General features: G+C 50.4%; 1 protein-coding gene across 1 annotated transcript in view; it reads left to right on the forward strand.

Moving 5' to 3' along the window:
* The first annotated feature begins 1,086 nt into the window (after positions 1-1,086).
* Kcnk1 (potassium two pore domain channel subfamily K member 1) overlaps positions 1,087-19,152 on the forward strand; it is a 37,672-nt gene continuing 19,606 nt past the window's right edge. The window contains exon 1 of the mRNA XM_032887602.1: positions 1,087-1,711. Coding sequence (XP_032743493.1) covers positions 1,357-1,711 — 355 coding nt within the window. The 5' untranslated portion in view covers positions 1,087-1,356. The remainder of the gene's footprint in view (positions 1,712-19,152) is intronic.

The raw sequence follows: 19,152 nt of genomic DNA on the forward strand, positions 1-19,152 counted from the left end.
TTACCCCATGTGCATATAATGACATAAATACACGTTCATGTGTGGGCTTGGTGATTTGAATGAAAATGACCACCACGGGCTCATAGAGTGGCGCTATTAGGAGGTGTGGCCTTGTTGGATGAAGTGTGTCATTGGGGGGTTGAGCTTTGAGGTTTTAAATGCTCAAGGTGGCCCAGTCTCTCTCTCTCTCTCTCTCTCTCTCTCTCTCTCTCTCTCTCTCTCTCTCTCCTGCTGTCTGCCAATCCTGATGTAGAATCCTCTGCTCCTTCTCCCGCACCATGTCTGCCTGTGTGCCACCATGTTCCCAAGTCATGACAATAATGGACTAAACCTTTAAAACTGTAAGCCAGACCCAGGTAAATATTTTCCTTTATGAGGATGGCTGTGGTCATGGTGTCTCCTCACAGCAATAAAAACTCTAAGACAATAGGTACGATATATGACATGACATTGGGTAGGACAGGGGAATGCGGAGTCTCAACACATGTGACAGTTATCGTTCCCTAGGAAGTGTCACAATCAGGTTCCACATACACCCCTCTGTGACTCTAAAAACACACAGCCAGCCACACACGTCGGTGCAGAAATGTAGAACTCATAACACATCCCCATCCACCATCAATTCCTTGGTGCCCCAGGACACATTTCCCTTTCTGTCCTCCTGACCATGAAGTCCCTGGAGTTTGGGGTGGTGTTTAAGCTAAAATCCTGAGGCCGTGCTTTAAAGCCTTAGACCTTTCCTTTACCCTCAGACCCTTTTTGTTCCAGGTAGAGGCTGGGGTTGGGAGAGGTTTCAAGTTGCTTTGTAGAGTGAGGATTACTGTAATTTCAATAGTCCTGGTAGCAAATGGCTCAGCTGTCCGGCCAATGAGACAACGGAAGACAGGGTCTATCTGTGCCCTTGGTATTTATTTAATCAGGAGGAATGCCTGGGGGACAAAAATGGCTAGGATAGGGACTTGAGTGATCAAGTGTTGTTGCTCAGAAATCACACACACACACACACACACACACACACACACACACACACACACACACACACACACACACACACACACACACACACACACTCAGGCCTGCTGACTGCACTGAGGAAGGGAAGAGGGAGCCAGGCAGCCTCAGGGTAGCCTGGCCAGGGTCTGGCGCCACCAAACCTGCACTTTCCGGTTTCGGAAGCCAGGTAGGGGGCGCGGGCAGCCAGCAGCTCCCGCCAAGTGGGTGAGAGCTCTCCGCCCGACCAACTCCCGCTACCTGAGCCGGCAACCACGTCACCGCCACATCATCTGGCCTCTTGTATTTGCACGGAACCAGGAAAGGGAGCGGCGGCGGGAGGCGCGGAGCGCGGGCGCCGGGAAGATGCTGCAGTCCCTGGCCGGCAGCTCGTGCGTGCGCCTGGTAGAGCGGCACCGCTCGGCCTGGTGCTTCGGCTTCCTGGTGCTAGGCTACCTGCTCTACCTGGTGTTCGGCGCCGTGGTCTTCTCGTCCGTGGAGCTGCCTTATGAGGACCTGCTGCGCCAGGAGCTGCGCAAGCTGAAGCGGCGCTTCCTGGAGGAGCACGAGTGCCTGTCGGAGCCCCAGCTGGAGCAGTTCCTGGGCCGCGTGCTGGAAGCCAGCAATTATGGAGTGTCGGTGCTCAGCAACGCCTCGGGGAATTGGAATTGGGACTTCACCTCGGCGCTCTTCTTCGCCAGCACCGTGCTCTCCACCACAGGTAGGGTCGCTGCTGCCACCTCACCCCGAACCCCGGCGTCCCCAGGCCTCCCCTGGGCGCATCCTGCGGTGGCTCGCAGTGGCGGCAGCCAGCGAGGTGACCTCGGAGCACGATGTGGGTGTTGCAGCTGTTACTCTTTGGGAGCAGTCTCTAATTCCCTGGACCTTGAGGCTGCAGGGGTCTCATTCCCTGCTCTGTACTTGTGAGGACCCTGAGCTGATGGGAGGATAGGTCCCCGACATTCTGTCCTGGCAACTAAACAGCAAGGCCATGGGATGAGCAAGGCCAGGGGCCAGGAGAGTAAGGAGCCATCACCTCCTCTGGCCTCATCCCAGAGACCCCAGTCTGAGGAACCTAGCAATGACCCTTGGATGGGTCACCTTCATGACCGTGACTCCCTTCCCTACCGTAGACCTATTTCAGCTTATTTGGATCGGTTTTGGGGACAGTGGTGACATCACGCTGCTCTCTGCAGGTGACCTCTAAGCAGACCGGCCTATGGGGGTTTCAGAGTAGGAGGAAGGGTGGGAGAAGGGAAGGGAGTTTCACTTGACCCGGGCCACATGGTGGGGCTTCCTGATTCAGCTGTCATTTCAACTTCAGGTGGGTTGAGTTCCTCTTCTACTTCGAGGCTCCACCGTCTGCAGGAGACTTAGAAATCCAGCCGAGCATACACGCCCCGGGGCACAGCAGTTAGCCTAGATGAAGACAGGCCAGGTTTTGTCTGTGCTAGCTAGCCATGCGTGCAGGCTATGGAGGACATGAATGGGTGCGTTGACAGCCAGAGGAACTCTCCAAGGGCTTCAGTACCGTCCCTTCTTCTTAGGCATGCGATCCAATCTTTGAAACGGTCCCTTTTGGCAGGCACAAGGTCACACACACAGTGCCCAGGGACACTGTGGAATCTGGGCCTTGTGAGTTCCTGCCAGGAACAGTGTGTTATGCCCCTGCCCCACCTTTACAAGTGACTCAACGGGCACCTGGGTTACTCCAGGAGGCTCCTTCACCCTCCTCTCTGCCTCTTAGGTTGGCTCTTCACAACCTCCTTTGGGCTGTGGCCCGGTAAATTATTTTTACTAATTACCCAATAATGAGTAAACACACAGTCTCCAGCCAGATCAGGTAAATTTATTGCTCAGAATTCGGGGTGGGGGGGGTGAGTTCCCGAACTTGTAATAAACCCAAGGAGAGTTCCAGGCTGTGTGTTGTGGTATTTTAAAACCGTGCTAAACGGATGCCGGAACAAGACAAACCTGTTGGCTCACTTTCCAAAGAAAGTCTCCTCCTCCCCCGCTGCCCACAGTCAACTTTAATTCAACATCACCCAGACCAGTCAGGTCTTTTTGGATTTTATTTGTGCCAGAGTGTAAATCCCTCCTCGGGCACAGACACGACTATTTACAGAAAGTTCACAACCGGCTCACACATGGGCTGAGCAGTTTGAGAATGAAGACTGCCTTTGGGGGTGGGGGTGGGGGCTTGGAGACAGCAGGGGTAAGAAGTGGCCGAAATGCATGCTTTTCCTAGGTGGCAGTGCCGAAGTTCTTGTGTAATCATGGTATCCTAGTTCGGGTACTATTTCTTCTGGGACATATTTGTCTGTTTAACGTGGGCCCTATAATTAGGAAGCGTTACAACTCCCGAAATATTCGGGGGTGGCGTGGGGGGATCGTATTGGTATTCGTATTGCATTGTCCTTCTGAGAAAGGAAGTCTGTGCTGTGGTGTTGGAACAAGGGTTCATTTAAGAAAAGAGAGCAGGGGGCACTTAGGGATAGGCCAGACAAAGGAGGAGACTCTCAGTGTTTGAAACCAGCTGATCAGTGAGCCGGTGTTCTGAACAGAGTACCGACTGTGAGTCAAAGTCCCTCCTCTCTCTGTTTTGAGCCGATGCCATCATGGGACACATTTGATAGCACCTATGGTTTCCAAAGTAGTTTTGGGGCAGAGACGCAGACAGTGCTAGGATTGAAGCTGGTGGGGTTTCATCGCTAAGAAACTGTTTTCTGCAAGAGAAGACCTCAGATGGCCCGCAGTCACCCCTCTCTCGGGCAGGTACCGGTCACGTGATTTTAACAGTAAACTCTTTCAGTAGGTGATTGTCAGCTAGTTTGGTCCTTCCCAGGCTTGTCTGGAACAGTCATGGCAGGTTTCACAAAGATACATTTCTGCTGGCCTCAGCACTGAGGCAGGTGGATTGCTATGCTTTTGAGGCTAGTGTGTATTAGGTAGTAAGACCTCGTTTCCCATTCCCTACTAAACGCAAACCATAGCAAACCCCATTAAGATGCTGGCTGCCATTGTTAGAGCATAGACTAGCAAGGGGTTGTTTTGTTTTGTTTTGTTTTGTTTTGTTTCAGTGTTTGCTGACCCCCATGGCACCAGCTTCCATCAATGGAAGGAAATGGGTAAAATACCCCCATCCCTTTCACAAGAGGCCTGAGGATAACAAAATTCCTCACCGGTCTACAGCCATGTTCTGGATGTGCCTTTTCTCTGAAGCTAAGCAGGGTGGAGCCTGGTTAGTACTTGGATAAGAGGACATCCTCCTGCTGTCCTTAGCAAACAGTTGAGTCTGTTTTTATCTTCTTCGGTAGAGGAGACAAGATGGTTGCTTCTCCCACTTCGAGGTTCTTGGCTGAGGCACCAGACAAGGAGAGGCCTCTCCACTTATTTGCTGCTCCCAGAAGGGGCACAGAAGCCTCCTGCCCACTTTCTATGAGGGTCCTCCGAGGAGGCCTATTCCCGGATAAGAGGGAAGAGAACAGAGCGACCACGGTCTTCCCACATCTGCCCTTCCTACAAATGTGAGATTTCAGGACAGCGTCTCAAAATCTTGTGAGAACTGAGGAAAGGGTGCCCTGCGCCAGGCTTTTCTGAGGGAAGAGGGCAGAGCACCCATGCAACTTTTATACAAAGAGATCAGATTTGGGTTCCTGTTGGTATCATCAGTGACTGTGTAAAACTTTCAGCCGTGTTATTCATCCTTAGCTCCCTCCCTTTTTTTCCCTCCCTCTCTCCCTCCTTCCCTCCCCTCCCCCTCCCTCCCTCCCTCCCTCTCTGTTTTGTCATTGGTGCTTTGCTTTGTTCACTGTTAGGTCCCACACTCCAGGCCTCACTCTACACTGCTCGTAAGGAAAGCACTAATCACACCCCAAGACCGTTGGGATTTTTTGTTTGTTTGTTTGGTTGGTTGGTTGGTTGGTTGGTTTTAGATGGTATCTCACTAGGCTGCCCAGGCCTTTTCTGTGCCCCAGATGGTCATGCTTTGAACTCCAGATCAACTTGTCCCAGCCTCTGGAGTAGCTGGGGTGGAAGACCTGGAGCCTCAGGCTAAGCTGCCTACATTCGTAGGAATGATGTGAGCCATGGGCTGACTACAGGCTTGCCGCCTCCTCGCCTGCAGGCGTGGCCACAGCGTGATAATGGGTGTCTTGTAACCGCACTATTAGGACTCAGACAGCGCATGAGCTGTCTCTACCTTTTGCTTCTTCTCAGTGTGTGTGGGTCACATGACAAAGTCTGTTCCACCATCTTCAGATACATACCCTTTCTTGCTTTGAGACTCATCTAAAGTCAGGAAAACTAGGCACACGCTTGTATTCCCTGCTCTCCCTGCTGTCCTAGAGAAGCTGAGGCAGAAGGATTGCTGAGAGTTCATAGCCAGCACCGGCTACAGAGTAGAACTCTGTCACACACACACACACACACACACACACACACACACACACACACACACACACACACACACTCTCTCTCTCACACACACACACACACACTCTCACACACACACACACACACACTCACACACACTCACACACACTCTCACACACACACACACACACTCACACACACACACACACACACATACACATCAAGAGAAAAAAGTGTCCAAGAGAGAGTTGTTTGGGGGGTGTTTTTGACACCAGACTTTTGGGTTAGTTAGGGCAACTACTGGATCACTAGTGGTTTTAAAAAATGGTATGGAAACAGGTACTAAGGGGGTGCTTCGTGGTTCTTTTAAGCCTGTCGTCTTCAGGGTTTGCGAAATGTCTAGGACAGACAGGGAACATTAGCACCTGGTGTGCAGCTATACCCACAGCCTTTTGGGGCCTGAAGCACGGTCCCCATATTTTCAAACAGCTGGGAGAACAGCAAAAGTAGAATATTCTGAGCACAATACAAGTTGGCAACAATCCACTTTCCTGGTGCGTAAGAAGCCTACTGACCCCAGCCACACCTGCTATTTCTGCGTTCCTTATGGCTGCTCTCTGGAACAATCGAAAGGTTGTCGTGGAAACCACAGGGCTACACACCTGTTCTCTGTGTCTTTACAAAGCAAGTTTGTAACTCCTGTTAGGAATGTTCTGGAAAGAGCTCTGGGAGCTGCTGTGAGTGCCCTTGGCTTTTGCACCCTTGCCATAAGACAGCTGGAACGGTGCCCCTCACAGTTCTTGGGGCTGCTAAGCTGAATGTCACCTCTGAAATACTGATCCCTCACAAGCCTTCTGGGAAACCTATGGCTATAGGTGGTTGTCCCAAGTTACTCAGGCAAGTCTGTGGCACAACCCCGTACTTTCCAATGGGTCACACTGGAATTATTTACCCAAAGTGAGCGCAGAGCATTGTGCTGCATGCTGATTACCTCAGCACTTCAGAAGCGGAGGGCTTGGAGGGCAGGGATAGCCTTGGCTACGTGGGATCCTGCCTCAAAAGAAACCAGACCGAATCAAAGCGTGGTGAATACGTATTCTATCCAGAACAGGGATGAAAGCAAACAACCCACAAGAAAGTCTCCATTAGCCAGGGTGGAGGTGTAACCCTGGAGGCCGAGTGGAGGCTCCTGCTTCTCTGAAGAACATGTCGGTCTTTCTCCTTTAGATTTGTCTTACATTATGTGTCTGTATATGATTGTGTCTACGCATAATTATACACAGGAGGGCAGCTGTTCTCAGGGGCCAGAAGAGGGGGTTCGAATCTCTGGAGCAAGAGCAGCAGGTGTAGTTGGCTGCCAGCCCTCTGCTAACGCAGGAGCTGGGAACTGAACTTGGGTCCTCCGCGAGAACAGAACAGGTTCTTGTTGGCGTTTAAATCTCGGCCCGCATCCAGACAGAACACACCAAACCAACATGGCTCCACGTGGAAAGATTTAATGAGAGACGAAGAGTAGCCGAGGGGATAAGAAAACGAGGCCGGCCATGGGCACGTGGGGTAAGGGTGGAATGGCAAGAGAAGGGACAGGGACAAAGAAGGCAGGAGAAGAGGAAGAGCAAGAGAGAGCAAGAGGGAGAGGAGGGGGCAAGTAGCCCCCTTTATAGTCAGGCACAGCTGGCTGTTGCCAGGCAACCGTGGGGCGGAGCATACCTGGCAGTTGCCAGGTAGCTGTAGGGGTGGAGCTTAGATCGAATGCCAACAGTTCATAACTCATCTCATCTCATGGGGTCATCTCTCCAGCCCTGGTCTTGGTTTTCGTCCATTGAGCTGTGTGGTTTGTGAGCCCACACAGGCTGAAGTGGGAAGGTACGAAAGCAGGCCAACACGGGAGACAGGCAGCGGAAAGACAGACAGACCACGACCTACAAAACTAAAGTGAAGTTCTAAAGACCGCGGGCTGCGGAGAGGGTCACTTCCTCACAGCACAGAGGTGGGGACTGAAACCCACAGGCTGAGTCCTCTGCTTAGCTCACAGCCATAAGTGATCCAGCTGTAACTAGATGAGGAGTTCAATCTCTCTTACCCTCTGCCTGCTGAAGGCTGTTTAAGGGCTCGACCGAGTCTCCCACAAGCTCCCAGGCTCCTATCCTAACCGGAAACCTGGAGGGAGCAGGGTCTGGGTTTAGAGATAGAACTGGAAAGATTGATAAGTGGAAAATGAGGACCCAGCTGGAAATCAGCCACCTGCCAGCCAGGGAGGCCTGAGAAGAAACTCGCTCCACAACACCTTGATGTTGGACTTCCGGCCTCTAGGGCTGGGAGGAAGTAAAAAGTAAATTTCTGTTTTAGAGCACCAGTCTGTGGTCTTGTGCAGAAATAGCCCTAGCAAAGAAACAGGGGTCTTCTGTCTGGTTTGTGTTTGTTTGTTTTTTTGTTTTGTTTTGTTTTGTTTTTGTCCTTTAGATAGAGTGTAAGGGGGAAGGTCAGACATAGGAGTGGAAGAAACAAAAGTTTCCAGGGTGTGGGACTCACACCTGTAGTCCTGGCACTGTGGAAGGGAAGCTGGGTGTCTTAGTCCAGGTTCCTATTCCTGCACAAACACCATGACCAAGAAGCAAGTTGGGGAGGAAAGGGTTTACTCAGCTTATACTTCCACATTGCTGTTCATCACCAAAGGAAGTCAGGACTGGAACTCACACAGGCCAGAAGCAGGAGCTGATGCAGAGGCCATGGAGGGATGTTACTTACTGGCTTGCTGCCCCTGGCTTGCTCAGCTTGCTTTCTTATAGAACCCAAGACCACCAGCCCAGGGACAGCACCACCCACAACGGGCTGGGTCCTCCCGCCTTGATCACTCACTGAGAAAATTCCTTACAGCTGGGTCTCATGGAGGCACTTCCTCAAGGGAGGCTCCTTTCTCTGTGATAACTCCAGCTTGTGTCAGGTTGACAACACAAAACCAGCCAGTACACAAAGTAAAGACAAAAATGTCTGAGTCTTTGCTCTTGTAAGCCTTATGCATGGCTCTCAAAGAGGACATCACTCCTGCTGAGCTAAATATAGATACAGATGCCCTTGAGCCAAAAACCACACTTCAGCATGCTCCTACTTAAGAACACTGTGTAGGGTGTGTGTGGGTGGGGGGGTGGGGAGTTCTTGCTGTGCCACCCTAAGGGCCTGAATTCAATCCCCCAGCATTCAAATCAAAAGCCCACACAGTCCACTACAGCTCTTCAGGAGACAGAGGCAGGGGGATCTCTGGTACTTGCTTATTTGTCAGTCCAGCCTCAGGTGCAGTAAGAGATCCTGTCTCTGGGGCGTCAGATGGAGACAGATAAAGAGGACATCTGATGTCCTCCTCTGGCTTCTGTGCCCACATGGGCATCCACTTGAATATAGGTACACACACACACACACACACACACACACACACTGCATATAATAAACTCTATGAGAGCTTCTGGCCAGCATTGGTCAAAGATAGAGAACAAAGGCTTAGGCTTAAATGTATAAACCCATCCTATCTGTTCTACATGAAATCTTCAGTCTCTCAGTATCTCAAAGGGTTCTTTTCTCCTTCGGCCCCAAACTTGCTGTTTCTGTACCTATTTATAGAACTTGGAACATACTGTTACAACCAAGCGGTGGCCATGGATTTCAGGCAACTCCATCCTTGCTTTTAATAACAGAACTTCGAGTCTTGTTAGGAATAGAATCTTCCCTCGTGCCATTAGCCCAGTGGGAACAGCAAGGCCCTCAGGACACTGTGGAACGGAGAGTATCTACAACATTGACTGGTGCTGGGGGGAGGTGTCTGTGACCTGCAGGACACAATTGACATTATCCAGACTGAAGCAGGTAGAGTTACCCTCCGTCAGTTCTTTTGACCCATTCCTAGAAAACGTATTTCAAAAGGTGCCTCCCACCATGAGTGGATCTTCAGGGACAGACCCACAGTTGGCACTAGACGCTCTTTTGGCATGGCGATAGCGGCGATCTGCTGGGTTTTGTTCTCAAGTGGCGTCCGTAAATGGCAGCTGCATTAGTGGCTTTTCCCACCACTGTAATGGAATATCCAACAGAGGAAAGGTAAAGAAAGAATGGTTCATTTCAACTCAATGCTGGAGGGCGCGGTCTTCAGGGAAGGTCTGATGGTGGAAGTGAGGCGGCTGGTCACACAGTGATGATTCGGAGGAGAGAGGTGGGTCCTGGTGTTGAGTTTTTTCACTGTTATACACTCCAGGACCCCAGCTCATGGGATGATGCTACCTACATTTAGGGCAGATTTTTTTTTCTTTTAACCTTAATTATTCTATTTTAACTCTGTCACAGGCATGCCCAGAGGTTCATAGTCTAGGGCATTTTAGATCCTGCCAAACTGACATTCAGGGTCAGTCATCACAACAATCGTAGTCAGACCCTTGTGGTGTGGAGTAGGGTCATTCAGACCCTAGCAGTACAGAATAGGGTCACCCAGAGCCTTGTAATGTGGAGTAAGCTCACCCAGACCCTTGCAGTACAGAATAGGGTCACCCAGACCCTTGTAGTAGAGAATAGGGTCACCCAGACCCTTGCAGTGTGGAGTAGGGTCCAGGTGGTGAAACACTCAGTGTTTGAGTATTCTCCTCTCCTGAACCTCTCCTCTGTCCTGTGCTCAGCTAGGCTTTGGCCTTTCCTGTTCATTTTAGGGAGACTGTGTCCTTGCAGTTGGTGGCCACTTCACCACTGGCCTGCTGCTGGGATGTGATGCTGACCCGAGGTCTATAAGAAGGTCAGAAGTGGGGAACTGGGCTAGCAAGCGTGTCTGCTCTTTTCCAGCTCTACCGTGCTTACTCACTTTCGTTCGCGAAACGGCCGACCGCTGTGTTGACAAGGTCAGCGGGCTCCTGCTGGACACTGGCCATGCTCTGCAGGTTGCCTCTGCAGTTTGCCTCTGCTGGGTCTCAGACAGTTTGAGATTCTGAGTTATCCGTTCTGCTTAGGTTGGAAATTAGAAGCCTGCCCCCAAGAAGGCTGCCTCATGGTTAAATAGCGTCGGTAACACATCTGGAGTCACCTAGAGCACAAGTCTCGATTTGTGACTCAGTTTCCCCAATCTGGAGAGGCACGGTCCCCAAGGATAATATGAGTGAAGTGGTCAGAACCACGGGTGGCTCGCGGCCCTTAATGAATGGCAGCTGGAAGTTGTTGTCACTAATCCGAAGGCTCATGACAGTTGTTTACAAGAACATGCGGTCCTGTTGTTAACTTGTGACGTGCCTCTGATGGGGGACAGCCCATGATACCTTTGGCATTGTCTGTAAAGGGGTTTCTATATTGGGTTAATTAATGGGGGTGACACTCCATTGGCTGGGACCCTAGACTGACCAAAAGATAGAAGGTAAGTACCAGCCGCTATCTCTTTGCCTCCTGGAGATAGATGCCCGGTGACCAGCTGCCTCATTCTCCTCCCACTATGACAGACAGTACCCTCACGCTGAGCCCCGATAGACCTGTCTTTGGTGACTTTTGTCGTCATAGCAATGAGGATTGTGACTGACACAGTTGGTTAGCTCAGAGGAGAGCTTGATCAACTCACGGTCAGCCTCCCAGACTTTTTCTGAAGGCGGCTAAGTTGGTGGAGTGCTTGCCTAGCATGCACAGTCCTTGGTCAATCCCCTGCACCGCACAGACCTAGAGCACTGGCATGGGCCTATAATCCCAGCACTCAGGAGGCAGGGGCAAGAGGGCTTTACTGAGTCTGAGGCTATGTAATAAGACAGTGCCTGAGGTAACAACCGTTCTGTGGAGACAAGGTTAGATGTCCCCGTTGTAATGCGCCTTCTGTATCCATGCATTCATGGGCTCTACAGTTTCTTCTCGTTCTCTTGAAGTCTGTTGAAGTTTCTTCTGGTTCTGGTTAGGTTTGTAGGAAAGGCTAAAAGAGGTTATAGGGGAGGTGGAAGAAACACCCACCTCCCCAGAAGACCCTATCCAAGAGTTTCTGAGCATGGCACCCTGGTCTCGGCTCCTCTTAGAAGGGAATTCACCTGAGGTTTTGCCCTTCTAACCTTATGCTGCTTCTCGCCCTTCCTCCCAGCTGTTTAGCTCGCCATCTGTAATTGGTGGCACAGCCAAAAAGCCATTTTGGCCAGAGCTGAGTGAGGCTCCAGGACCAGGAGACAGACATGGTGGCACCGTCCTTGCTTGCAGTGGGGTGGGAAGTCCCGGCAGATTTTGAGGGAACAGGTGACACGTTCCAGAAGGTTTCCTCTAGCAGGTCTGAAGGGGTGTGTGTGTGTGGGAGGGGCCAGGGTTGTATGACGGAGGGAGGGGAGGACACTGACTGGGATAAGGCCCCTCCATACAGATATTATATGACCAAGAGGGGGCTTGGCATGTGAGGTCTGGCATCCAGCCACAGCCATTGAACTTGGGGTCCTTGTAGGGTGGGTTACATCAGGTATACTCAGCTACGATGAGGGTACAGTAAAGGTCACTCCTGGAACTGTGGGAGACTTCACCTGCCATGGTCCCCAGTTTCCCAAGGTGGCAGAATGCTTTTGAGAGATGGGTTTGACTCTCACCATCGAGGGGAGACAGACAACAAGAGGAGAGAGGGATTTTAGATGAAGAGTGTGACTCTCTGGGTAAGTTAATGCTGTGCTACAATGGTTTTAAATATTTTGACCTCTGTGCTCGTGAAGAGTATCTAGTGTTTGCTTCTGTTTCTAATTTGATATCGGAAAAAGCGACGCGTAGGGGTTGAAAAAATTAGAGCTTTGTATTTTACAGGGCCCACAGAGGATGCTTTAAATATTTGATAGCTCGTATAAAACATGCGTCATAAAATGCCACACCCACGCAGCAGACAGAATGCTAGCAAATAAATACGCCCAGCACAATTTTTACTGGATAACGTGAAGGACACCGTAGGGCTGACCTAGGCAGCTTGCTCTTAGGAGCCAAATAATGCAAATGTGAAGGTTTTTTTTTTTTGTTTTGTTTTTTTTTTCAAGAAGGTCAAGCATTTTACATTGTCAAATAAACATGTGGTCACAGTCTTGGACAGGAAAACAGCACCAACTTTTAGAAAAAACACCTACTCTGTGTGTGTGTGTGTGAGAGAGAGAGAGAGAGAGAGACACACACACACACACACACACACACACACACACACACACACACACACACACACACTAAGACTATCACTATGTAGCCCTGGCTGGCATAGAACTCAGAATGTAGACCAGGCTGGCCTTGACTCACAGAGGTCCACCTAAGAACTACATAGTGAGACTCTTCCTGGAGCATTTCCAACCTCGTGGTAAATGGAAGCTTCCACCACACAGCTCTAGCGTTCAGGGCTGCTGTTCAGACTTTACTCAGTTACAATTCCTAGAAGACCCCTCCCCATGCTGGGCAGGCAGTGCTGGGTTGTACGATCCAGGCCCTTAAATTAAGACCAAGGGTCCGGTCATTAAGCTGCATGCTACTTTGATTTGGATCTGTTTCTAATGTGACATGTTAGGACATTCTGCCGTGTAAGTGGACGTTAATCAGTAGCAGAGAAAATTAGAGGATTCACACAAATTATTCCTAAACTTTTGGAAATGTTGAAAAAAGATTTAATTATGAGTATCTGTGAGTGCCTGCAGATGCCACTCCCTCTCCCTTCTTTCTGGCTGTCTCATCTTGGTATCTCTGCTCCCTCTCTTGCCCCTTTACCTCCTCTCTTTTGTTTTTCTCCCTTTCTCCTCTTTCCTCTCCTCCCCTCTCTCTTTTTCTTTCTCTCTCTCTTTCTCCCTTTCTCTCCCTCTGCTTCTGTCTCTCTGTCTCTCCTTGTCTCTGTCTCTCTTTGTTTCTCTCTGTCTGTCTCTCTGTCTCTCTGTCTCTGTCTCTGTCTCTCTCTCTCTCTCTCTCTCTGTTTCCCTCTCTCTTTCTCTCTCTCTGTTTCCCTCTCTTCCCCTCCATCCCCCTTCCTTTCCTTCTCCTCTTCTCCTCTTACAGTACTGGGGCCTGAATCCAGGACCTCACATCACATATTCCAGACAAGCGCTCTACCACTGGGCCACATCCCACCCCCTCCAGATGCATGGGCCACTTCACAGTTTGAAGGGATCTTTTCTCCTCAACCACTGCCTTCCATCTCTTAGGGCAGCTTCCTCCTTCCCCACCTACTATTCTGGGTGCAGCCTTGGTTTGGAATAGGAACAGGGGGGAAGGAAAGTGTCCTAAACCAAAATTAAAAGGTTCCAGCATTCTTGTAACCAAAATTCTTCAAGTGCTTGAGTCCTGGTTACCAAGGTGCTCAATTATTTAAAGAACATGGTGAGGTGGATTAAGTTAATTAAAGACACAGGAGAAGCTGTTCCCAAGCTGCCTGCCTATGTGTCACTGCAGAGTGGCTCCTGGAGGCTGGGAGCTGAGGGAAGGGCCCCTCCGCCCAGGCCACAGAGGCAGCCTGCGGCCTACACAGATGGGCCTCCTAGTGGGCATGGGATGGCAGGGTCCCCTGCAGAAGGGAAGGGCTTGCTGTGTGGACCAGCCATCTGTCAGCCACACTGGTGTAGCTCACCTCCTGCGGTGTCAGAGCAGCTGAAGCTTAGCAGTCAAAGACAGAGAGAGACTGAAAATGGAAAAACCAGAAAGAGCAGGCCAGCAGTCTTGTGATCTTGCCACATCATATGGAAGACATGAGTCCACTTTCTTTCTTTTGGCAGCAGAGGGGAGTCGAGGAAAGATAGCCTTGGGCTGTCTCCTCTTGTCTCACTGTTTCCTGCGAGTGTCTCCTGCCACACAAGGCTGTCAGCTGCTCTCCGTGATGCTTGGGTCTGTCCGCAGTCCCTTCTGAGTGTCACTGGCAAAGACCGTAGGAAGGACACGGTGAAGCGACATCATCAAGAGACAGTCTGGCCGACACTGCTAGAAAGATCCGGTGCGATTTCACAAAGAGCAAGATTCATTTTAGTTAGCTAACACTAACTGCTAATTTTAGTCATTATTGTTAAGTATTTAGTTTAATGTAATCTTTTGAGACGCGGATTTGAGACTAGGATGACCTCGATCTCACAGCCAAGAATGACTTATATTTCTGCTTCTGCCTGAGGGCGGGCCTCAGAGCTGTGAGCCACCACACCCAGGATATGCAGTGCTGGGGATGGAACCTAAGGATCCCTGCATGCCAGGCAAGCACTCTGCTGGGCTGAGCTACATCTCCAGCTTCATGCCTAATCTTGACGTAATGATGTATTCAGACATGATGAGGAAGCTAGAGAGACCAAATGCAGGGACAGTAGGTATGAAGGCATCGTGAGGCGAGGGTAAGGGCTAAGCTCTCTTCAGGGTCATCGTCAACCTGGTTTCTCCATAGCTCACTGTTCCACTTGGGCCACAGGGGCCTATTTTCTGAGTCGGGTATTTCCTATTGAGTTCACAGTACAGAGACAATCATGTAGGCTCAGAGAGCCCCCAATGGCACTCTCTGTAGATGGGAAGAGAGCGAGGCCCCTGGCAACAGGGGTGGGACTCTACAGGACTTGATGCGGGGGGCAGGGGTGGGGGAGCAGCGACCTGAGCAGCTGTCTTGGGGCAGGAATGGTATTTGACTTACAGACACGGGAGGGCTTGGGCTGGTCATGCGGAAGGAAGGCTGTTCTGTCGCGACATCTGCGCAGTGCGCATGTCCAGAGGCAGGCATGAGGCTGTCCGTAGAGAGCGAAAGTGTAGTCTTCCCGAGTCCAGAGTCCAGAACTACCCACGCCAACGGCAACAGGAGCCAGCTGCAGTTAGGTACAGGTAAGTAAAGAAGGGCTGGGCCTTGACTCACAGGCCGTGGGAGTCATCGTTGTTATCTGATGCGTGGGCCTAGCTTACACGCTATCGAGAACAGGGAAAGCGAAATCAAGCAAAACTGGCTTGTGCTGCACTAAACTAAGGGCCTTGCTCTGAGGAGACTGAAGAGACAGAAGAGACATTGCTCACAGGCCCTGCATGTGACAGGTCAGAAAGGTGGGATGGGGGAGCCGAACTGTGCATAGAGCTTCCCTAGAGTCCTGGCAAATGTAAAAAGAACATTACACTGTCATTGGATTTGTTAGGGTCACAGTCTTGGCCCTGGCAGCTCCCCAGTGAACCTGGCTTGGCCACCTGACCTCAGCAGGCTGATGAAAAAGACCAGGAGTAGTGAAAAGCACACAAGAAAGGACATTTAGGACAAGTGAGCCCCCAAGTCCCTCTTAAGGACCCTAACAGGAGGTTTAGACTTAAACAGAGGACAAGATGATACAGTGAACTACATCTGGTCCAGGTATTGTCTCACCCATCACTGACCATTGTTTTCTGGCCCCAGTCTGTTCTTCTAGGTGTCTGACAGGTGGTCAGAACTGTGAGATCTCTCTTCTTAGGAGATAGACTCTCCATCTAGTGGGCCCATGCTGTAGCCTTTTCCTCTTAAGATTCCTGGAGTGACTCCAGTCTCTTGGGGGTCTATTATTTCAGTAGTCTGATAGGCAATGGGAGGGTGCAGTGTCTCTTTAGACTATCTCCATTCCTGACAGGATGGTTACAAAGTTGTTTTCTGTCCCTGTGAGTTCAAGACCAGCCTGGTTTCTATAGTGAGGTCCAGGCCAACCAGGGCTATGTAGAGAGACCGTGTCTCACAAACCACACCCCGAAAAAGTTGTTCTCTGACCTCAACATACAGCATGAAATACAACATGCACACACACATTTACACATGCACACATGCATGCACACATGCATGTAGGGTCCAGGAAACCACAGGTATGGGGCTTGCTCCTGGGCCACCCCTCTGAGGTCATTACTGATAGAACAAAGGACTGAATGCAGCCTCCCTGTTTGCTGACAGCAGGTGTACACCTCCTTTGAGACTATGCATGATTTAGGGTTATAGAATAGAGTAGCACTTTGTTCTGAGTGTTTTCACATATGCACACACACACACACAGAGACAGAGAGAGAGAATAGAGTATTTGTTCTGAGTGTTTTCACACACACACACACACACAGAGAGAGAGAGAGAGAGAGAGAATAGAGTATTTGTTCTGAGTGCTTTCACACACACACATACACACACACACAGAGAGAGAGAGAGAGAGAGAGAATAGAGTGTTCTGAGTGCTTTCACACACACACACACACACACACACACACACACACACACACACACCACCACCACCACCACCACCAGGCTATTCAAGACTTAAACTGTGGGTGTTCTGTGCAGGTCTCGATGGGAAGTCAGACTCACAATCCCAGATTCTCATGGGTCCAGCTCTGGGGTGATGGGGACGCTCTCAAGGGCGTAAACTAGTGTATGCTCCAGGATGAGTCACGGATGGTATCTCCACACGGTTGGTGTGGGTCTAAGTGGGTGGTCATCTGATTGCTACGCTCGTAATTGTCCCAGTAAAACCATGACAGCACAGTGAGGCCACAACTAAAACCAGTGACATCTTACATGAGTCCTGATGTCCCCACCCCCTAAAGACATGGCACTCTGTGTGCGTCTGGGCTGTGTGTATGTTTGTTCTTGTCAAGTGGGGAGTTTTATTATCAGGACACCCAGCGTGCATGTGTGTGTTTGTGTGTGTGTGTGTGTGTGTGTGTGTGTGTGTGTGTCTGTGTGTGTGTCTGTGTCCTAGTGGAGGCCAGAGGTCAGTGTTGGCTGTCTTCCACAACCACTCCACTCTTTTTTTTGAGACAGGATCGCTCACTGACCTGGAGATCCACGTTTTATCTAAACAAGCTTCAGGGGTCCCACTGTCTCTACCTCTCCTGTGCTGGGATTTGAGACCTATGTACCACTCCTGTTTGTTACTGTAGCTGTTTGTGGGTGCTGGGGATTGAACTCAGGTCCCCACTTTACCAACTGAGCCACCCTGAAACTGGGGATTCTACATACAATTCTCTGTACTGTGTAGCTGTTCAAGGCAATTTCCTAGTGTTCTAGACTCAGAGAGAGGGCGGTTGGCTTTTTTCTAACATCTGGTTAGTCTCACTGTTTCTCAGAACACAGGATGTCACAGGTTCAAGTCCTGCCCCAGTTCCACTGAAATGGCATGGAATCCATGCAGTTCTCGTGCCATCACCATTCACCTTCACGTTAATGATCTGCCAGCATCTTCAAAAGATGCGATTTTTTAGTACCACACACAGGATCAAACCTGCAAAGTTTCTTTTTCTTTCTTGCTACTTTCTTTGAAAGGTGTGAACTAGGGACCTGAGTATCATACCGACCCGACATGTAGGACAGGCACATCCTCCCACAGTTCAGGACCAAGCAGGTCCAAAGAAGTGTTTGAAGTGCAAAGTGAGATCCATCAAACTTGTTTGAGTTTTGGGGGTAGGGAGTCCCCGCCCTTTTGAGACAAGGTTTGGCCATGTATCCCAAGCTGGCCTTGAACTGGTAATCATTCTTCTGCCTCAGCTTCCTGAATGCTAATATTACAAGAGTGAGCTGCCACCTGGCTAACACTTTTGACTCTGTAGAGGCCTGCCGTGTAACCTTCAAATATCCCTCTGTTAATGTCAAGGTCAGATATTCTGACATCCAGCGTGTGACACAGAGATGTGTTTGGCCAGTGACCTCTAGGCAGTTAGAGGACCACAGAAACCTGATACTGAACTCGTGCTGTTAACCAGGGGTGAGTACTGGAATTGCCTGAACACTCATTGATCAACCAGAGGCTGCTGAACGTTGCACCCCTAGTCTGCTATGACGTCATTCTTGCCCGCATTCCAGCGCAGGATTCTTGAAGGGAAGATGGACATGAGTTGCCTCTGTATTGACCTCTGGGTCAGTGAGAGATCCTGTCTCAAAAAACATGGAGCAGAGTGATTGAGGAAGACAGCCAACATTGACCTCTGGCCTCTGCTAGCACATGTAAATATATGTTCATGCACACACACACAACATCCACGGCTCTGTCTTTAGCCCGTCTCTTGTATCCTGCGTTGTAAGTGTTAACTCTGACAGAGGCTGTGGTGAGCAGATGTCACAAGCAGGTCATCCTGAAAAGAACAGGGTATGGGGTTGGGGATTTAGCTCAGTGGTAGAGCGCTTGCCTAGCAAGTGCAAGGCCCTGGGTTCAGTCCCCAGCTCCGAAAAAAAGAAAAAAAAAAAAAGAACAGGGTATGACTTACAGGGGAGCTACTCACTGGGCGCCTCACATTTGCTTGGCTAATAGGGTGAGAACCAAGGCTCCAAGGGTCAGGGCTTGGCTGGGTCCCGGCCACGATGTTTCTCCTGAGTGACAGGTACCAAGGCCAATCAGCAGTTCGGCCATGATGCTTCTCCTGAGTGACAGGTACCAAGGCCAATCAGCAGTGAAGACTGAAAGGCAGAAGGAACTGATCTCGGCCTGCGCTCTGCATCAAAGCAGTGATGCAGAAGATGATCCCATCCATTGTCGGGCTAAGGTTCTCACAGAAGCATGACCGACCAGAGAGCTGTGGGCTTTGTCTGGCACAGGAGAGCTGTGAGCTGTAGAATCTGCTGAGCCCCTTCTCCTTTGCTGGCCTCAAAAGGTGGCTGGGAGAGGTCGGTAGGGTGCTCAGTGCACAGAGCGCCTGCCGTGCAAGCACAAGGACACGCGTGTGGATCCTAGCACTCACAAAAAAGTTGTGGTGAGGGGGCATGCTATGTAATTCCAGATTGAGTGTGAAGGAGAGAGGAGGATCCTTGGGGCTTGCTGACAAGCCAGTTGAGTCAATCTGTGAGCTTCTATTTCAGTAAGAGACCCTGTCTCAAAACGTAAGGTGGAGGGGGCTCACAAGCGCCAGGTA

Source organism: Rattus rattus, chromosome 17, assembly GCF_011064425.1.
Source record: "Rattus rattus isolate New Zealand chromosome 17, Rrattus_CSIRO_v1, whole genome shotgun sequence".
NCBI classification, from domain to species: domain Eukaryota; kingdom Metazoa; phylum Chordata; class Mammalia; order Rodentia; family Muridae; genus Rattus; species Rattus rattus.